Source organism: Myotis daubentonii, chromosome 9, assembly GCF_963259705.1.
Source record: "Myotis daubentonii chromosome 9, mMyoDau2.1, whole genome shotgun sequence".
Taxonomy (NCBI): domain Eukaryota; kingdom Metazoa; phylum Chordata; class Mammalia; order Chiroptera; family Vespertilionidae; genus Myotis; species Myotis daubentonii.
The window spans coordinates 58,517,390-58,536,912 of record NC_081848.1 but is presented as its reverse complement, the minus strand read 5'-3'; the positions used below and the strand labels follow the sequence as shown (position 1 = coordinate 58,536,912).

Here is a 19,523-nt window from a genome sequence, read left to right as displayed (position 1 = left end):
AAGCCTAAAGGGCAAACCCTGGCTCTTTCTTTTGTCTGTGGCATCTGAACTCTTTTCCCCTAGGAAAAAGGGCAGCTAAGTCTCAGCGGTGCCACTCTGAAGCTTTCTCTGTGCTCACAGAATGAAGTCACACATCATGACAGAGGCTGAGTGTCTGACATCATCACCCATCAGGACCCATCATTTCATTTCTGCATTATATTTCATGTGACCTTACCTCTCTATCCATCTTTCGGGTTCTTTCCTTTACTCTCTTGAGCCTTTACTTCAGCCTATGTGATACCTCTCCATTTAGATTTGAGCTCTTTGGTCTTTCCCTCTTGCTGTCAATCAGGCTTTGATTGGGCCATGCCAATCCTAAATGAAAACACTCTCATGATCCTCTGCTTCCCATAGGATAAAGCCTAAATTCCATGGCCTGACACTGTCCTGCCAGCCTTTATCTCCAGGCTCATCACCAATTATATCTTTCTCAGACTTCACTTGCTCCTGATATTCTAATCTCATCATTCACTTCAGATTTCCCTTAGCACAACAGATATTGTTATGCTTTTGTATCTTCTTGCTGTTTTCTCTGTTTGAGATTCATTTTCCTACATCTCTAATTGGTTAAATTTCTTATCTGTTAAGGTCTTACTCAAAGGTCACCTACTCTGTGAAGTCATTCCCTATTCCATTCTGCATCCTCCCAGAATACAGCCTACTTCCCCACCCTATGTTCCCATAGCAAACTGTTCATGACTTTACCATGGCACGACAGTTGGTTAGTTGTGTTTCCATTTCACTAATCATCTCTGTGATCTCCAATATAAAAACACTGCATTTCCTGGAATCTAATAAACCTGAGATCTCTCCATCTTCCCATGTGGAAAATAAAGATGTCTTCCTAAGGCCATGGATAAATTTTTGGATAAAAGAGCCACACATGGGTATCTATGAAAAGAAGTTGAACTGTAACTAAGATTTAAGAATCAAGCTCAGAGAAGGCCCATTTTTCAATCTGGGTTTCTGTGGTATGGGTAATGCTGGAGAAGCATGGGTTCTAAACAATACAGCAATCATTCTGTGCCTAATCAATTACATGGCCAAAAGGTGCACAAAATCATTGTCCCTGCCAAGGAAGCACAAAGCATCTAAATAAAAGCCCAAATCCACTATGTCAGCATACCTTTATCTTTGAACTCCATTCAGCATTGGACATATTTCAAGAACTTTTTTTCAATCAGCATGAAACACTAATCTGGTATGTTGACTCTCAAGGGGAAAGTGGCCTTTGAAAAGAATGCTGACCCTGTTTTATTTGTTTTTTTGTTTGTTTATTTGTTTTTTAGTAAGTATTGACCCTGTGTTGGCTTGTGTGATTTGATTTTACTTGAATTTGATACGATTAAAAAGCCAGTATTTTATATCCCAAACTTGATTTTATTTCTTAGCCTCCAAAATAGTCAATTTGGCTGATTAAGTACTGGAGATTTTTTAAAATGTATTTTATTGATTTTTTACAGAGAGGAAGGGAGAGGGATAGAGAGTTAGAAACATCAATGAGAGAGAAACATTGATCAGCTGCCTCCTGCACACCCCCTATTGGGGATGTGCCTGCAACCAAGGTACATGCCCTTGACCGGAATCAAACCTGGGACCCTTCAGTCCGCAGGCCAATGCTCTATCCACTGAGCCAAACTGGTTAGGGCAATGGAGATTTTTTTTTTCTTATTAAGTTAGAATAGAACAGAACAACACCTACTACTTCCAGCAGAATACATATACTGCCTATGAGAGACCCACTTCAGATAAAAAGAAACACACAGACTGAAAGTAAAAGGATGGAAAAAAACTTTTATGCAACTAGAAATGAAAAAAAAATAAGCTGGGGTAGGGGTAGCAATACTTATGGGACAAAATAGACTTTAAAAAGGGGCTGTAACAGACAAAGAATGGCATTACATAATGATAAAGAGATCAAGCCAAAAAAAGGTTATAACTCCCATAAACATTTATACACCCAATGTAGGAGCACCTGAATATATAAAGCAAATATTGACAGACATAAAGGGAGAGATAGGCAGTAATAGAAAGATACATTAGGGAACTTTAACATACCATAGTTATCAATGGATAGATCATCCAAACAGAAAATCAATAAGAAAGCAGTAGCCTTATTGACACCAATAGCACCTATGCACATAATTGATATTTTTACACCGCTTCACCCAAAAGAATACATTTTTTTCAAGCGCACATAGAACATTTTTCAGGTAAGAACACATGGTAGGCCACAAAACAAGTCTCAATAAATTTAAGAAGAATGAAGTCCTATCAAGCATCTTTTCTCATCACAATGGTATGAAATTAGAAATCAGTTCTAGGAAGAAAGCTGAAACACACACAAATATGTGAAGGCCAAATAAAATGCTACTAAATGTTGAATGGGTAAACAATGAGATCAAGGGAGAAATCAAAAGATATCTTGATACAAATGAAAATGAAAACAAAACCACCCCAAATCTATGGGACACAGCAGAAGAAAAGGACATTTATAATAATACAGGCCTATCTCAAGAAACAAGAGAAATCTCTAATGTACATCTAAAGAACTATCAAAACTAAAAAAAGAACAAACAAAGCCCAAAGTGAGTAGAAGGAAGGAAGTAATAAAGATTGGCAAAATAAACAACAACAAAAAAACCACAATAGAAATATTAATGAAACCAAGAATTGTTTCTTTGAAAAGATAAAATTGATAAAACTTTAGTCAGATTCATCAAGAAAAAAAGAGAGTAAAATAAAAAATAAAAAGTGACAACTATCACAACAGAAATGCAATGAATTATGAGGAAATACAAACAATTACTAGTATATGTCAACAAATTGGAAAACCTGGAAAAATTTATAAATTTCTAGAAACATACCAATCTTTCAAAGATGAATCAGGAAGAAAAAAAATCTGAAGAGAATGATAACTTTATAAAATTAAATCCGTAATAAAAAAAACTCCCAACAAATAAAAAACCCGGACCACATGGCTTCACAGGTGAATTTTACCAAACATTTAAAGAAGAATTAATACCTATTCTTCTCAAACTATTCCAAAAAATTGAGATGGAAGGAAAACTACCAAGCTCATTTTACAAAGCTAGCACTATACAGATTTAAACACACACACACACACACACACACACAAAAAAAAAAACACTACAAAAATGTTTAGAACAATGTCCATGATGAACATAGATGCAAAAATTCTCAACAAAATATTAGCAAATCAAATTCGGCAATACATGAAAAAGATCATATACCATGATCAAGTAGGACTTATTCCTGGGATGTCAGCCAGGATCAATATCCACAAATTGATTAACATGATACAACACATAAATAAAATGAAGGATAAATATCATATGATCACGTCCATAGATGCAGAATTCAACATTTGACAAAATCCAATACCGATTTATGATGAAAACTCTCAGGAAAGTGGGAATAAACAAAATATAACTCAATGTAATAAAGGCCATAAATGCCAAACACACAGCTCACATCATATTCAACAGTGGAAAGCTAAAAGCTTTTTCCTTAAAGCTAGGAACAAGAAAAGGGATATCTTTTATTTAACAAGATATTGGAAGTTCTAGCCATAGCAATCAGATAACAATAAAAATAAATAAATAAAAGACATTCGAATTGGAAAAGAAAAAGTAAAACTGTCATTATTTGCAGATGACACGATATTATCTATAGAGAATCCCAAAGAATCCACACAAAAAATATTAGAATAAATGAATTCAGTAGAATAGCAGGACACAAAATTAATATTTGGAAATCAGTTGCCTTTATATGCACCAATAGTCAACTATCAGAAAAAGACTTTAAGAAAACAATCCAATTTACAATTGTATCAAGGGAAATAAAATACCTAAGAATAAATTTAACCAAGGTGGTAAAAGACCTATACTTAGAAAATTATAAGACACTGAAGAAAGAAATTGAAAAAGAATAAAATAAGTGGAAGGGTATACTATGCTGATGGATAGGAAGAATTAAAATGTCTATACTTCCCAAAGCAATACTGATTCAATAAAATCCCTGTCAAAATACTAATGCCATTTTTCACAAAAGTAGAACAAATAATCCTAAAAATTATATGGAACCATAAAAAAAACCCTAAATACTCAAAACAATCTTCAGGAAAAAGGACAAAGTTGGAGATATCACACCTTTTGATATCCAACTACTACAAGTCTGTAGTAGTCAAAACAGAACAGGAAAGGCATAAAAAAATGACCCATGGGTCAATGCAGAATAGAGAAGGCAGAAAATAAACCCATGCCTATATGATCAATAAATCGATGAAAAAAGAAACAAGAATATACAATGGGGTAAAGCCAGTCTCTTCAATAAATGATGCTGAGAAAATGGACAGATACATGCAAAATAATAAAACTGGATCGCTTTCTTATACTGTATACAAGAATAAACTCAAAGTGGACCAAAGACTTAAATGTAAGGCTCAAAACCATAAAATTCCTAAAAGAGAACATTGGCAGTACACTCTTTGACATTGCTCTTAGCAATATTTTTTTGGATATGTTTCCTTGGGCAAGGGAAACAAAAGGAAAATAAACAAGTAGGACTATATGAAACTAAAAAGTTTTACACAGCCAAGGATTCCATCAAACAACCTACTTAATGGACAAAAATATCTGCCAATATTTGCCATTTGCAACAACATGGATGGACCTAGAGGGTATTGTGCTATTAAATCAGACAGATAAAGACAAATAACATATTATTTTATTTATTGTGGAATAAAAAAAAAACAATATAAATAAACTAACAAAACAGATGGTTGTCTGATAGGAGGGAATTTGGAGGATAGATGAAAAAGGAGAAGGGATTAAGAAATACAAATTGCCAGTTATAAAGATAATCACAGGGATTTAAAGTACAGCACAGCGAGTATCTTATATAATAAAAGGGTAATATGCAAATAGACCAAACAGCAGAACAACCAATCAATCAAAACGTAATATGCTAATGATATGCTAAGGCTGCTCAACCACTCGCTATGATGTGCACTGACTACCAAGGGGCAGATGCTCCGACCAGTAGGTTAGCTTGCTGCTGGTGTCTGGCCAATTGGGACTGAGCAAGATGGACTGGACACGTTCTGGAGCCCTCCTGCAGACCCTTCCCAGCCCAATCGTGCACCAGTGGGGTCCCTCAGCCTGGCTTGTGCCCTCTCACAATCCGAGACCCCTCAGGAGATATTGGAGAGCCAGTTTCAGCCCATCCTGCAGGCCACTCCCCTTGGGAGGGTGCCAGACATAGGGCTGGCAAGCGCTGATGCAGCAGCATGAGCCGCTCCTAATTGATGGGACTGATTGGGCTTGAGCAGGTTTGAGCCCACAGCAGGCACAGCGGGGTCTGGATGAGCGGGTGAGGCAGGTAGGAGCTGCAGGCAGTATTGGACTGTGGGTTTCAGCCCGATCCCTGCAGGCCATTCAGAGGGACCCCACCCATGCATGAATTCGTGCACCAGGCCTCTGGTACTCAATAATAGTGTAATCACTATGTAATGTGTCAGATGAGTTCTAGACTTACCAGGGCAATCACTTCATAAGTTATATAAATGTTTAATCACTATGTTATATACCTGAATATAATATAGTATTGCATATAAACTGTAATTGAAAAAAAATTTTAAAAAAATCATAATGGAACACCTTCAACTATAAATAATGAAAACAAACAAGAAGGGTCACAAATAAATTTTTTTTTGATGATTATTTATAGAATTTGATTTAAGGGTCTTTATTCATCTCATTAGATAAGACTTTCTTTATCCTCCACAACCTCCTGAAAGATATACTATTAATGAATAATAAATCCGACTAGAAAGAAAAAATACGTATGAAAAGAAATCTTCCTAGTACTTTATAAAGGAGACAGTGGCGATGGGGCTGGCATTATATTAACAAAATAAGATTAAAAATACTGTGGCAACTTCAGTCTAATTCTCTTAAGACTTAAAAGGAACTCTACAAGTGAAAATTAGAATAAATCAACTTAGGCTGGTTGGGTTGTTAGCACAGTTAATGAAGCTTTGAAAAACTTTAAATGATTGATAAGTCCCATGCTTTATCATGGGCTTAAATAAAACAAAAACTGAAAAAGAAATGTTGGTTTTACCCTAATCAAGATTCAACTAAAATGTTTTGCCGATTCCAGGGCCTGGGGATCTAGAGGGCATCAAATAAAGATGGGGTCAGGTTGTGATCATCCTCTACAGTTTAGAAAAACAATATTTTCTAGAATAGATCTAGTATAGGAAATTTTCTACATTTTGCTTGCAGGGAGACCTAAGTGCCAATCTCTTCCATAAGCCCTACTCAGCTCATCCAATGCACAACAAGCTTCTCTTCTCTTAAAAATGTTTTGCCTTTGAATCAGTGCCACATGGTTTAATATTTGTACTTAATAACTTGAAAACTTCTTAATGGAAAAATGTCCCATACATTCATTAATTTAGTACTGAATTGGGAGTCTGAGCTCAGGCAAGTTGGATTGACTGATTGCTTAATTGGTTTCACATATGCCAATTACATCACCATATCATCTGTAGAGTGTTATAGGACATAAGGCAAGATGAGAAAACTATGAAATTGGGGGCAAGCAAGTGGAATTCAAGTCCCAGCTTAAACATTTATATCTTGTGATATTTAGGACACATTATTTGCCTGGTGACTTAGAAACTCAGTTTCCTCATCTTTCAAAGTTGAGCTATATTAAACATAAACATGTTTTTAAATTACAGATTGCTTGGAACATGGGAGGTGCTCCATAAGTGGGGGCAGTAGACCTAAGTTTGACTGTACTAAACTAGGTTTATTAATAAGTGGAAAAATGGGTGTTGTGGGTAACGACCTAAAGACTTGATAATAGGTATAGCTCTCCTAAGTAGGTGTCCCAGGTCTCTTGGAGGTATGGCCGATTAGAAGGCAGGTAAAAGAATTACAGCTTTTCAAGATCTTTTTAAACTGTTTCTAGGGAGCAGTTGGAATTTCTCAGGAGACCAGCTCTCTGAGGCTACTCAGCAAGTAATTTATTGTGGTTCCCATGCCCATAAAGCCCAAGATTAAACAGCCTCATCCCAAAAGACAGAACTATACAATGCAAGAGCTACAGCAAAGGAAACTGAATCGGCAAGATCAACAAAAACTGAAATAATGCACAAGGAAATCAAACACTTGATAGGCTCATTTTACAAAAGCATAAAGCAAAGCCAGTTGATGACAGAATTTTATTTCTATAAGCATTAAAGTCACTTCTGAACAACTTAATGTAAGGAACAGCCTGGCGCTGAGAACAACAAGGAATGTATCATTTAAGAGGAGGCCTCCATATTATCATTATCATTTGTTCAGCATGGAGGTGGGGCCTGTCTCTGACCACTGGAGGCACGTCTCTGAGCCTCGCTTTTCTGGATAATGTCACCACGGAAAGGAGCAAGTTCATACGGGTGATCATTTCAGGCAAAGACTAGTTCTAATTAGCAAGTCTGTATAAGTGTGGGATGAGGGCCCATTAAAGCTCTCAGCCGACCAACCTGAAAGGCACTGCAGGCCCTCACTGGGAGGATTAACTGCTTTCTCGGCCTTGCAGCCCCTTCTCAAGCTCACACCTCACTTTTCCTTAAGAGCAGGTATGCCTGCCACCCAGCATCATCATTAGCTGTTGGGTGGATTAGAACAGGAGAAGCCTTTTCAGGAACCACAGGACACCCCTGGGTCAAAAGGCTGGGGGAAGCAGTAGGAAGGAAGAGAAAAAAGTACCATCACGAGTTCTGCAGCATACATCCATCTTACCTTGCAGGAGCAGACAGAACACCTATCTTCTTTCAGGGTCCACACCTGCCCGTTGTGCTTCACTCCTCCTCCGTGGGTGCAGTCACCAGAGCAGGAGGGCCCAGAGGGACAGAGGCAGTCGAAACCCCCTGCCAGGTTGATACAGGCAGAATCGTTCCAGCAGGTATGGGTTCGTAAGGCACATTCATCAATGTCTGCAATAAAGAAATCATAGAGCTTTTGAATCCAGCCAATTATTAGAAAATACTAATCACTTACAATAACATCAATTAACATTACTGAGCATTTACCTTGTGCCAGGTACTGTGCCAAGCTGCTCACATGCATAATCTCATTTATGCTGCCAGGCAGCTTTGTGGTGGAGGATCTGTTCTTATCTCTATTTTGCAAATAATGGAGCTGAGGTTCATCACCGAAGTTAATTATCAGGCCCACTGTCATTTAGCTAAGAAGTGGCAGGTCTGAGATTTAAACTTGCAACTATGGCACTCCAATTACTAAATTATCTGGTAGTAGCTCTGTACTAACTTTAGAATAGTTTCAAGAACTATACCATCCTTAACAGTGTAGATGCACCCTATGGAGAATTGGGTCTTTTAGAAAAGATGTGAATAGATTGATTACACCTGAGTAGGAACAAGTGGGTAATTAGGGAAACCCTGAACCAGTAGAATTCAAGCAGATCCTGGGGCCAAGGATGAAAGAAGAGGGAACAGTTCTTGGGAGGAGCTTTCCTAATCAAGCCTCACCATCCTAATGGCCAGCAGCATGTTACCAAATGAGAAAACATCTCAGAGCTACCGTAGGGAATGGTGTGGATGGTGATGAAAGACACACATTTATTTTGCTTTTTTTTTTTTCATTGATATCCAGGTATGGAAGGAAAACATAAATCCAGTCAGCCCTCCCCACATTCAAAGCTCAGGTGACCTTAACAATAATCCAGGGGGTTGTTCAGCCCCAGTGGGCAATCTATTACCTCACAAGGTAACCAATTCCATCACTGAATTACTCTTAGAAATGTCTTCCTTAAGTTGAAATGAAATATATTAAGCTACTTCTTGGTACTAGTTCTGAGACCATCCAAGGAAATTATTTTTCTTATTTATGACAATATTTATGCTATTTGAAGACATTGGTCATTTGTCTATCAGAGTATTCTACTCCACTGATCAGTCTACTGTCATGCCCTTCAAATATCCTTCAAATGACAACATTGATTCCAACAAATTGTTGCCAAACGTTTGCTATGCATAAGATTATTTGCATATAAGATATTGTCCTCATGAGACAATAAGGAGAAACACAAGTTAGAATAAGAACAATGTAAATTAGCTTATTATACATCCCAAATTTCATATTAAATATGTATAAGGTTGCAAGCACTTGATCATGGGCTAAATTAAAAAAAAATGTCATTGGTGTTAGGGTCACCGAAGGAGGGACACTCAAAGCCAAAGTGGTGAGGGATTATAAATGTATTAGGTCATCTGGATAGCAGATGCGCTGAGCACCAAAATGGCACCAGCCCCAAAAGATAGGAAGTCAGAGGTTTTAAAAGTTCTCTAGGCAGGCTTTTTCTGGGCAGAGAATTCTCTGTGCAAGTCCAGATTCTGGAAGCTCCAGAGGCGAGAGATTACGGTCTAAGCAAGTGGAATATCCCTTGTGAAGTGGCCTAAAGGTCAGTTCCCAGGGGAGAGGGTATCAATTCAATTATTTGATCAGACCTAACAGCTGGCATTTTCCCCTAAAGTGCTCAAAGCAATAAAATGCTCAAAAGCATCAAGTAAATTTAACTGCTGCCACTTTTTATATATTGCTTCAAAGTATTTCAAAACCTTTTTCTCATGAATTATGCCATATAATTAATTGCAAGATGAAAGAGTTATTCACATGATACAAAAGAAGAAACTAAAGTGCAGAGATGGCTAACTGGTCACACAGCTAGCACACGTCAGAGCAAGGATTGCGTCCTGGAGCTTCTGATAGGTGCACTAGAGTTCTTCCCACTATACCATATCGAATCAAGATCCAAAAGTCTGTGCCACCTTTCAGTATATAATAATATTTTCTGGTTTGTCTACTCTCAATGATTTACCCTCTGGACATTGCAACTAATTTTCAAGGATAAGAGCTTATGTGAATCTTCTTCAGTTTAGTTAAAATTTTGAGAATGATACAATTAGTGAAAGTTTGCTAGAATTTTGAAGCTACTGTAACTTAAAAATAACGAGAGAGACATGACCTATCTTTTCTGCCTGAAGGCAGGCACTGCATTGGTATAATACTTGGCTTCACAGCCCAGGTACAAAGTAGAAGATGTTAAGAAATTCCAATAATATTTCTAGAAGCTAATTCATTCTGAGGTTTAGTTTTTTATTTTGTTCCACCAACTGCAGCCTCAGTCAAGACATTTAGTTGATGAATAATGATTTCTTCTTTGAAAACTGTGGAGATGATCCCAAATTAAGATGCCTAGATTCCAGGTTAACTATAATCAGACCGCAATTACTCCTCATTGTTCCTGGTCATGCCCATGTCATTGCCAACGCATTTTACTAGATGATGTTCCTGCCTAAAACCTCTCGCATCTTCCACTACTCCAAATCCTCCTAATTAAAAGTGTGGGAGTCATATTTGAAAGCAAGATCTTTCATTTAATTGAGTGCATACTATAAATATTTTCATACAAGTCATTTGACATATCACACTATGTGCTCTTGACCATATTATCGAGCCTCTTTGACCCCCATTTATCTCTTGTATAAAACCATATCCACTTAATCTAAGGTTGTTTGAAAATAAAAATGTAGATAACATAATAAAGTCTGACTAAATCTTTGGATTTGATTTATTAAATATAAATATTTTAGACAAAATTCAAGCCCCACCTCCTCAGCTAAGTATCTCACAATATGAAGCAAATTCATATTAACCATTCACATCCGAATTCCCACTGTAATGGCATTAAGTGGAATAATACTAAAGTGATCCATTGCATTATTCTGACTCCCCAGTTTTTACTGAAAGAAACAATTAAATTATTTAATCTTATACTTCTCTCATCCCATTTATAGTTGAGTTTATATATTTAGGAGATATAGATAGAGAGTAAATAGATAGCTAGACCAATGGCTCATTACATACATAATCATAACAAATAAAATTTAGATTTTCTCAAACTCTGTGTTTGCTCAGATCAACATTCTTATCACTGGGACTATTTCATTAGCCTCCTTTCTGGTCTCCCTGACTTTAGTCACTTCTCACTCTTATTCATGGAGTTTCAATTGTGGGCCCAATCAAAAGAATTTAAGGAACCTTGAAAAAGTACTGGTGGACAGTTCCCACTACTACAGAATGATTTAATTGGTATAAAGTAGCATGCAGACATCTTGGCTCTGTTCAGCCAGATGAGGATCATTGCTCTAAACACTTTCCACATGGGAGTGGTGTTTGCTCTAAAAGCAAATGTGTCCATGTCACTCCTTTGCTGAACACCTCTCAGTGGTTCTCTGGTGCTTAGAATAAAAGGTTCCAACTCCTAGCAAATCCTATAAGCCCCAATCTTACACTTTAATAGTTACCTTCTGCCTTTCTCCCTTTCCACTCAAAAGCCATAGGTGATACACAGACCATGTTGTTTCCTCAGTCTGTGACTTTTCTTATTTGAGTACTCCCCCTTTTCCTAACTCTACTTTTTCTCAGCCCATTTGCAATTGGGTGGAGTATAAGTAATTCATTGAAAATGTAAGCACTTCCCTTCCTGTGCTATCTTAACTGCCATGTATTCATCAAAATTGTGATCAGATATCACCACCCCTCATTCTGCACGACAGTCACTATTCACATTTTGCTTTCTCTGTACTTCATATACCATGATGTTCATGCATTCATCTCTCAGGAGTTACATGTTTAATATACCCACCTCCCTAGATAACTAGTAAGCTCATTGAGTGCAGAGACTAAATATTTTCGTTTTTCTCTCCTTAGTGCCAACTACAATGTAATACACTGAGGATGTTTGATGTATTTATTTAAATTACTTAAATTCAGGAAATTTACAGGCTGACACTATTATAGAGCCAAAATTCATTCTCTGGTTGTTCACTAAGCCTAAGACATAACCACAACCCTCTTCTTTAGGGAATACATTTAATTGTGAAGTTTTTGTGTGGAAAAGTCCTTGGTCCTTGGGTTTGGTTCAAAGTATGATAAACACAGCAAAAGAGGAACACACTCAAATAGCAAGGCAACTTACCCTCCTCACTCCCATCCCAGTTTCTTGTCAAATGTTTGAATATAAATACAGAGGAAGGCCCATTACCAAATCACTAAATAAATTGTCTGGGAGAGTAATTTCAACAGATCCACAAACAGTGGCTACAGAAGGATATTTAATTTATGGTCTCCTCTAAAATCTCTAAAGTGGCATTTAATGCCCAACTATAGTATGCTTTCTCAACATTTTGCATCACAAAGTTGCACACATATTGGCAGTGTTTTCCCCTCATAAATTAAGACACCTGAGCATAAAGATGAACACACCTAGTGTGAGCACTAAAAACAAAGTGCAAAACCTGGATTTGCCTTTGTCGTTCCAGAATCAAAGGATTTCAGACTTGAATATAAGACCACATTGCCTACAGAGCTCCATGTAATTGCTGTACTTATGACACAGAAATCTCATTCTGCTTCCATGCAATTTAACAGATTTATGGAAAGCCAGATGTTAGCAATTATGGAAACTGACATTATTCATATTCTTGGTAATACAGACCTGTTTGCTCTGCACAAAACTAACTTAATCTATTATACATGTCCCAAGGCATCCAAATGGAGGAGGCACCCTATTTACATATAGCAACTGTTCTCTGCTGAGCAAACACAAAGACATTCACCCATGATATTTACACACATCATCAGACCAATGACAAAGGGGTGATGAAACAAAAATCAGGCAAGATATTCCACACTCAAATCTATAATCATTAAAGTATACTTGTTTTTTTTTCTTATTGTAAGTCATGGCTTTCTGTAATTTTCTTGTTTTTCACTTTGTACATTCACTATTTAAATGGTCCATGCTCAGATAAAGTTTTTTTTCAATAAAATTCCACTGCTAAGTTTACATTAGAGCTAATTTTCTTGCATTGAAATTTTCACAATTTCTGAAAGCTATCATTGTACTCAGTTTTGCTTTCAAAAAAGTCTGCTTGTGCCTACGACTAGTAGATCTGCTTTGTTCTTTAATTTGAGGTTCTTAGGTTACTTGAGCATGTAAGAAAATACAATTCAGAGCTATTTATACCAGCAGCAAGTAAACCAAGCCCAGCCTAGCCCCAAACAATCTCCCCACCCTTCTAGAAAAAAAAAAGTGGCTTTGCAGAAGTTTGAATAACATAACAACTGTAATGGTACCTGCCTCAGGAGCTGAAACTTCTACGAGTTCATTTCAGAGATCCAGGGAAATATTTGTCCTCCAAGTGGTTTGGTAGCGGTTAGGTCAAAGGAGAGAACTTCTTTATTACCCCCTTTCCTTTCTCTTGAGAACTTCTCACAACAAATCTAGTTTTACTTTCAAACTCAAAACAGGTGATGTGTCAGAAAACAAAATTGAATGTGGGGTTTGACTATACAGCTGTGTGTTCTGACTTGGAAAGCATTATCAGACATTAGTAGCTTAGAAATGAGCACAGAGCTGGGGGGCTTAGAAATGATAAATACGACAGAGCACAGAGGCCTCTCCCACAGTTAAAGCAGAATCAGTACTGTTTCCTTTACTGGCAGAGAGAAAATTACAGAAAAAAATATATACAGGCTGCACATGAGCAAAGTTAAGTGAAAGAAACAGTAGACAAATCTGAGGTCTGACGGGGCTTGCAAAATGCAAGGCTAATGAAATTTCAAGCTCCAGAGTATGTTTCAGGTCAGAACAAGAGAGGTTATAGCTGAGCTCTATGTGTGCTAGTCTTACCCCACTTGAATGTCTTATAAGCCTTTTAGAGAGCCTTTTAGAGAACAGACTATTAGGAGTGGGCTGACACACTTTGGATACATCAGAAGAGACTTACCAGCAAAGAGAGGGGCTCAAACTCATCTTGCTTTAATGACACTGAGGAGTTCTGCCTGAAAAGGCGAAGCCTGAAAGATTAGTGAACTGCAGCTTCATCTACTTGAGATGCTATCATGTATCTCTCAGGAGGAATGTCCAATGCCCCTCCGGTGTTGACTCCACAGTTACTGCCTCTAGTCTTTCTGGAGTAGGAAGGAACCCTGTCCTGTGGCCTTCCTCTTACTGCCCAGGGTGTAATTTTGTTATTCTCCAGTGAGTCATCCCCTTTTCCTTTAACTAAGTAGACTTTCTTGGGCAAAGAAAAAAGAAAACACCTTGCTTAGGCTCACTCTTTTGTAAATATATATTTTTGTTGATTTCAGAGAGGAAGGGAAAGGGAGAGAGAGATAGAAACATCAACAATGAGAATCATTGACCAACTACCTCCTGCATGCCCCCTCCCGCCCCCCCCCCCCCCCCCGATTGAGGATGGAGCCGGAAACCCAGGCATGTGCCCTGACCGGGAATTGAACCATGACAACCTGGTTCATAGGTCAATGTTTAACTACTGAGCCACACTGGCCAGGCTTGGGCTCACTCTTACCTGATCCACTCCCTAGATTCAGGTCTTATTTCCAGTGTCTACAACTAGCAGCTACCCACATGGATGCATCTATCCTCTCCTAAGTGTTTGTGACCCTCTCTTCAAAGCTCAAATACTGAAGGTTCTCATGACTATTAGTTTGCACAGTCAGCACCCATCACTTAACAGATATTGTTATTAATTTTTTCAGTCTAAGAGCTGGCTTCTTGACCCTTCCAGGATATAATACTGCCCTATTTATCCTCTTATTTCTTCATTCATCCAGTCACTAGTAACCAATCACCAGTCAATTAACTAAGTACACATATATTTATTGAACATCTACTCTGTCTTAGACATTGTGCTATGGACTGGGGATAAAATGAGCAAAGGATACAGACATGGTCCTTTAAGTATGGACCAGATAGTCTTCTCCCATTTTTTAGGTCAGTAACATTTCCTAAGGTTCCATCTCTGGTTTTGGGTTCATTTCTCCTCAGTGGAGGCAGTATTACATACCAATTCAAAACTTAGGGTTTGGAACCCAGGAGTTATGGGTGCCAGTTAATGTGACCTGTTGTTCCAGTTTTCCTGGGACTGTGGGGGGTGGCGGGTGTTCCTGAGACAGATGACTTTCACAGCTAAAATCAGACAAAGGGGACAAATGAGTCAACTGCATCAGTCCTATCCCTGCAACTTATTGTGTGTATGACTATGGAAAACTTGCCTAATATCTCTAAGCATTGGTCCTATCATCTGAAAAATGTTGATAAAAATCCCCCCTGGGATAATCTGGTAATTTCAGTAAGTACATGTGTATCTTACAATAATGGCTCAAAACTGACTAGCTGCTGTTCTTGTTCTTGTTTGTATGGTCTGTATACTTTCCCTCTCATAGAAATCACTCATCTCACGAATGCCAAGGTCGCATCTCTTCAGGATATCTTCAAACCTGCACCATTAGCCCTGAGCTCTGTGTATGCAGCCAACCCCACCGCTGCCTGCTAATTGGGGATTGCCACTTGAATTCTGAATTCCCACACAAATTTCCAAGGATTTGATCAGTACTTTGGATAGCCCAACCCAAGAATGCTGACACTCCACCTCTCTCATGAGCCTCAGTCAGTAGACCTGGGCTCATATTACATGACTCATATTGAAAGAATAGTTTGCTGACCCTCCAAGAACTTGCCTTGGTCACTGACTACATTTTACTTGTAGGCTGTACACATTTAGGTGTTTTACTGCAGATGGAGAAAAGTTTCTTCTATGCAGGAAAATGAGAGTAAAATAAAAGCAGAGCAGCCTTCTGAACTAACCATTAGTCTACTTTCTGCCATGAACAAATCATGTTTAAGTGATAAAAATTTGTTTAAAATCAATTCAATTCTGACCAAGGAGAGAATAAATTTTTTAAAAATCTATAAATATAGAAATACTTGTTATCCAAAGAGAATTTTACTGCATAGAGGCTATAGTATTGATGCCATGATTTTAGATTTACTCATTTTTATAGCTGCTGATAGGTGGGAGGGGGTAATATTATTACTGCATCTGTATCACAGAGAAGTAGAACAGATATGTTTTTATAAACTAATCAATGCCTAACCCTGGGCCATATGCATTCTGTTGTTATATTCATTGTGTTGTTAATCTCTTTAACAAAATGTCACCCTCAACTGAAAGGAATTATCCCTCCTACTTTTATTTTGTTCTTATATATCTTTATGTTGCCTTGTATAATTAGCTGTGAACATACTTTTCTATTTTTCTTATTCATTCAAAAGTAATATTCTGGTTTATTTATCTTTATATCCCCCACCACATTTTTTTAAGAGAGAGAGAGTGGAAGGGAGGGGTAGAGACAAACATCAATGTGAGAGAGACATCAATAGGTTGCCTCCTACACATGACACTAACCAGGACTGGTGATCAAGCCTACAGCCAAGGTACATGCCCTTGACTAGAATCAAACCCAGGACCTTTCTGTCTACAGGGTGATGCTCTGTCCACTGAGTCAAACCAGCTAGGGCTCACCATTCCTTTTACAGTATATTTTACCTACTAAGAAATGGGGAAACATGTATTGAATTTGAATCTGGTTGAGCTGTGATTTAAGAAGGAACCCTGTCCTTTGGATCCTCAGTGTTTTCCTTCCACAAGTACTTCCCACCTTTGCAGGACTGAGCTAGAACATGAGAGGTGACAGATGAAAAGCAGGGTAGAGGTGAATGGCAGAATCCAGCTTCAGGATAACAAAGAGCTTTCTGAGAATTAAATAGCCTTCTCGGACATTCCATATTAATGGAAACATCCACAGTCTCTCTTAGTGAGTATTTACCAGCAGGTGCCAAAGAGAGAAAGCCCGGCATGGAGCAGCGTGGTTTCCTGGTCTGCACTGCAGTGTGGTTAGCAGAATCCTTAGTGACAAATATGCATGGGGGAGTCCAGCCAGGGGGAAACCAGAACTAACTCTGGTGGGTTTTTTTAAAATACATTTTTATTTATTTCAGAGAAGAAGGGAGAGATGGAGAGAGATAGAAACATCAATGATGAGAGAGAATCACTGATCAGATGCCTCCTGCATGCCCCCTACTGGGGATAGAGCTCACAACCCGGGCATGTGCCTTTGACCGGAATCAAACCCTTCAGTCCACAGGCCAATGCTCAATCCACTGGGCCAAACCAGCTAGGGCAGAACTAACTCTGTTTTGACAAATCATTCTCTCAAGCAAGTTGTCAGATGAGAAATAATTTCTTCTCTCTCTCACACCGAGGAAAGGTTTTAGGCACACAGATGTCACCAAGGAATTTCATTTACTACCAGAAACACCCTGCAACCTATGCAGAAAGCAAAGGTGGAAAAACACTGTCAGAGGTGCAATTCTAAAATCATGTCTCAATGAAAATAACAAGAGGGTCACATTACAACCCCCAAGAATTCAAAGACCTTCCATGGCTATTACTTATTGTTTCTTTTCACCACTTCATTTTGGCCCCTGACTTCCAGGAAGTGACAGATCTCTTCCAGAAACTATCCCCGGGTAAGGAGAGTTATGGCATTGATCAAGAACAATAACTGGGACTACCACAGCCAAGAAGGGCAGTCCCTACAGAGAAGACCGAGGAGCTACAAATAAATCTTAATGGGAATCTCATTATCTCAAAGATTTTTTAGCAGGAAAATGACCCAGTTTGAGTTGCTACAAGGTCATGCATCTAGGGATTGGCAGAAACTTATATTGGAACCCATATTTTACTTATATGTGTCCCCACTAATGGCTTTAGTAAGTCATATCACAATTTCTCAGCTGTGTGGCAAAAGAAATTCAGACTGTACTGTTCTTCAAGTTTATGCATCTATAAAATAGCTGTTATGAGAACTATAGGACAAATTGTTAGCACATACTAGTTTCTTAATGATGATCACAGTCAATAGCTGGCTAATTTTAATGGCTTCCCTTTTATTTTTTTAAGAAAGGCATTTCAAGCAAAAGGAATCAGAGAACAAATTTGTGCAGGTATACAGAAAATCACATCAATACAAGCAGAGGGTAGGAAATTTTGTCAGAAACACTACTATATCTATAGAGCTATATTTTATACTAAAAATAGCTTCACACACACATATATATAAAAGTACCAACATGCTTTCACAACAAATAAATGTTTCAACAATGTTGAGAAACACTAATATTATGAAATAGGATTCACAACTTTCAACTCATCCTAGAATATAGGGATCTTTATAACCTGGTCTCTATTTCCATATTCAGGGTTCTTTTTTGTCGCTCCTCACCCACAACACACCATGTACTAGTATATCAGGAACTTCATCTCCACTGAAGTCTCGCCATCCCTGGGGCACATTCTGATTTCCTTCCTGACTCTGTTCAATCCCAGTGCTATTCCTGCCTGAAATGCTTACTTTAATGCCTGCTTTTCCTTCTCCTCCAATAGACTCAGTGAAAATATATTTTCTGTGAAAGAGTCTCAGACACATTGCCATCCCCACAGGCCCCAACCCCAAGAGGAGTTAGTCACTTTTTTCTTAAAGTCTTTTAGTTTTATTTATTTTATGTACCTAGCTACTCTACAGCTCCACCTGCCCTACCTCCTCTCGCCCCATTCTAGACTGGAAGGATATTCTTCTCTGTATGCCTTAGGCTCCCACATCGATGAGCACAGACAAGAACCTCTCAAGAAATGCTCGCTGAACAAGTGAACGATGACTTTGTGCTCAGAGTGCTTTGTTTGGTCTGAGTACAGCACGTTAAAATCCCCTACTCATAAACCCACAGGTAAATATTTCAGAGCAACATGAGTAACCTCAACTAAAACAAACAAATCAATATTCATTTCAAAGATGTAGATGCTGATCTTTGAGTTGCTGCAGAGACAGGGTTTTGGTTCTAAGACACTCAAGCCGGACATCTCTCTAATGAAATACTTGCTCACACTGTGCTTCAAGGAGGCAGGAGGCTGACAACTACATGGAATTCATTATCAAGAAGCGCTCAGAAACAAGAAAGCAGGTAACTCTCCCTTGAGACCAAATTGTAGATCCCTAGGTGGAAAACACAGAGAAAGTAGGTCAGAGTTGTGACTGGAAACACAGAATCTGGATCCTGATATTTCAATAGTAGTTTCTGCATCATTGGGGTCAGTGTCATTCTGAGATCTCAGTGACAATAGGTTCTGCTTCCTCCCAAAGATGCATATACACACATATACAGGGCATTCATGGACACCTCTGAAGGCTTTTAAATACCCCAAGTAAGTGGTTTTCAAATTTGAGTCCACAATAGAATCAGCTGAAGGGGGCTTGTGAAAAAAACCCAACCAAACAACAAACAAACAAACATCCCCAAGCCTGACCCTCAGATTTGCTGATTCAGTAGGTCTGGGGTGGGGTAGAGAATGTCCATTTCTAACAAATTCCCAAGGGATGCTGATGCTGAGGGTCTGAGAATCACACTTTGAGAATTATTGCCCTAACCTCCACAGAACACTGAGTTCA

The 19,523-nt window shown here is 38.3% G+C and overlaps 1 protein-coding gene across 2 annotated transcripts in view; it reads right to left on the bottom strand.

Annotated features, from left to right (window-relative positions):
- The window catches only part of NELL1 (neural EGFL like 1), a 705,206-nt gene that overhangs the window by 14,857 nt on the left and 670,826 nt on the right, over nt 1-19,523 (bottom strand). For both annotated transcript variants that reach the window (XM_059709145.1, XM_059709146.1), the window contains one exon: nt 7,866-8,059. In XM_059709145.1, coding sequence (XP_059565128.1) covers nt 7,866-8,059 — 194 coding nt within the window. The remainder of the gene's footprint in view (nt 1-7,865; nt 8,060-19,523) is intronic.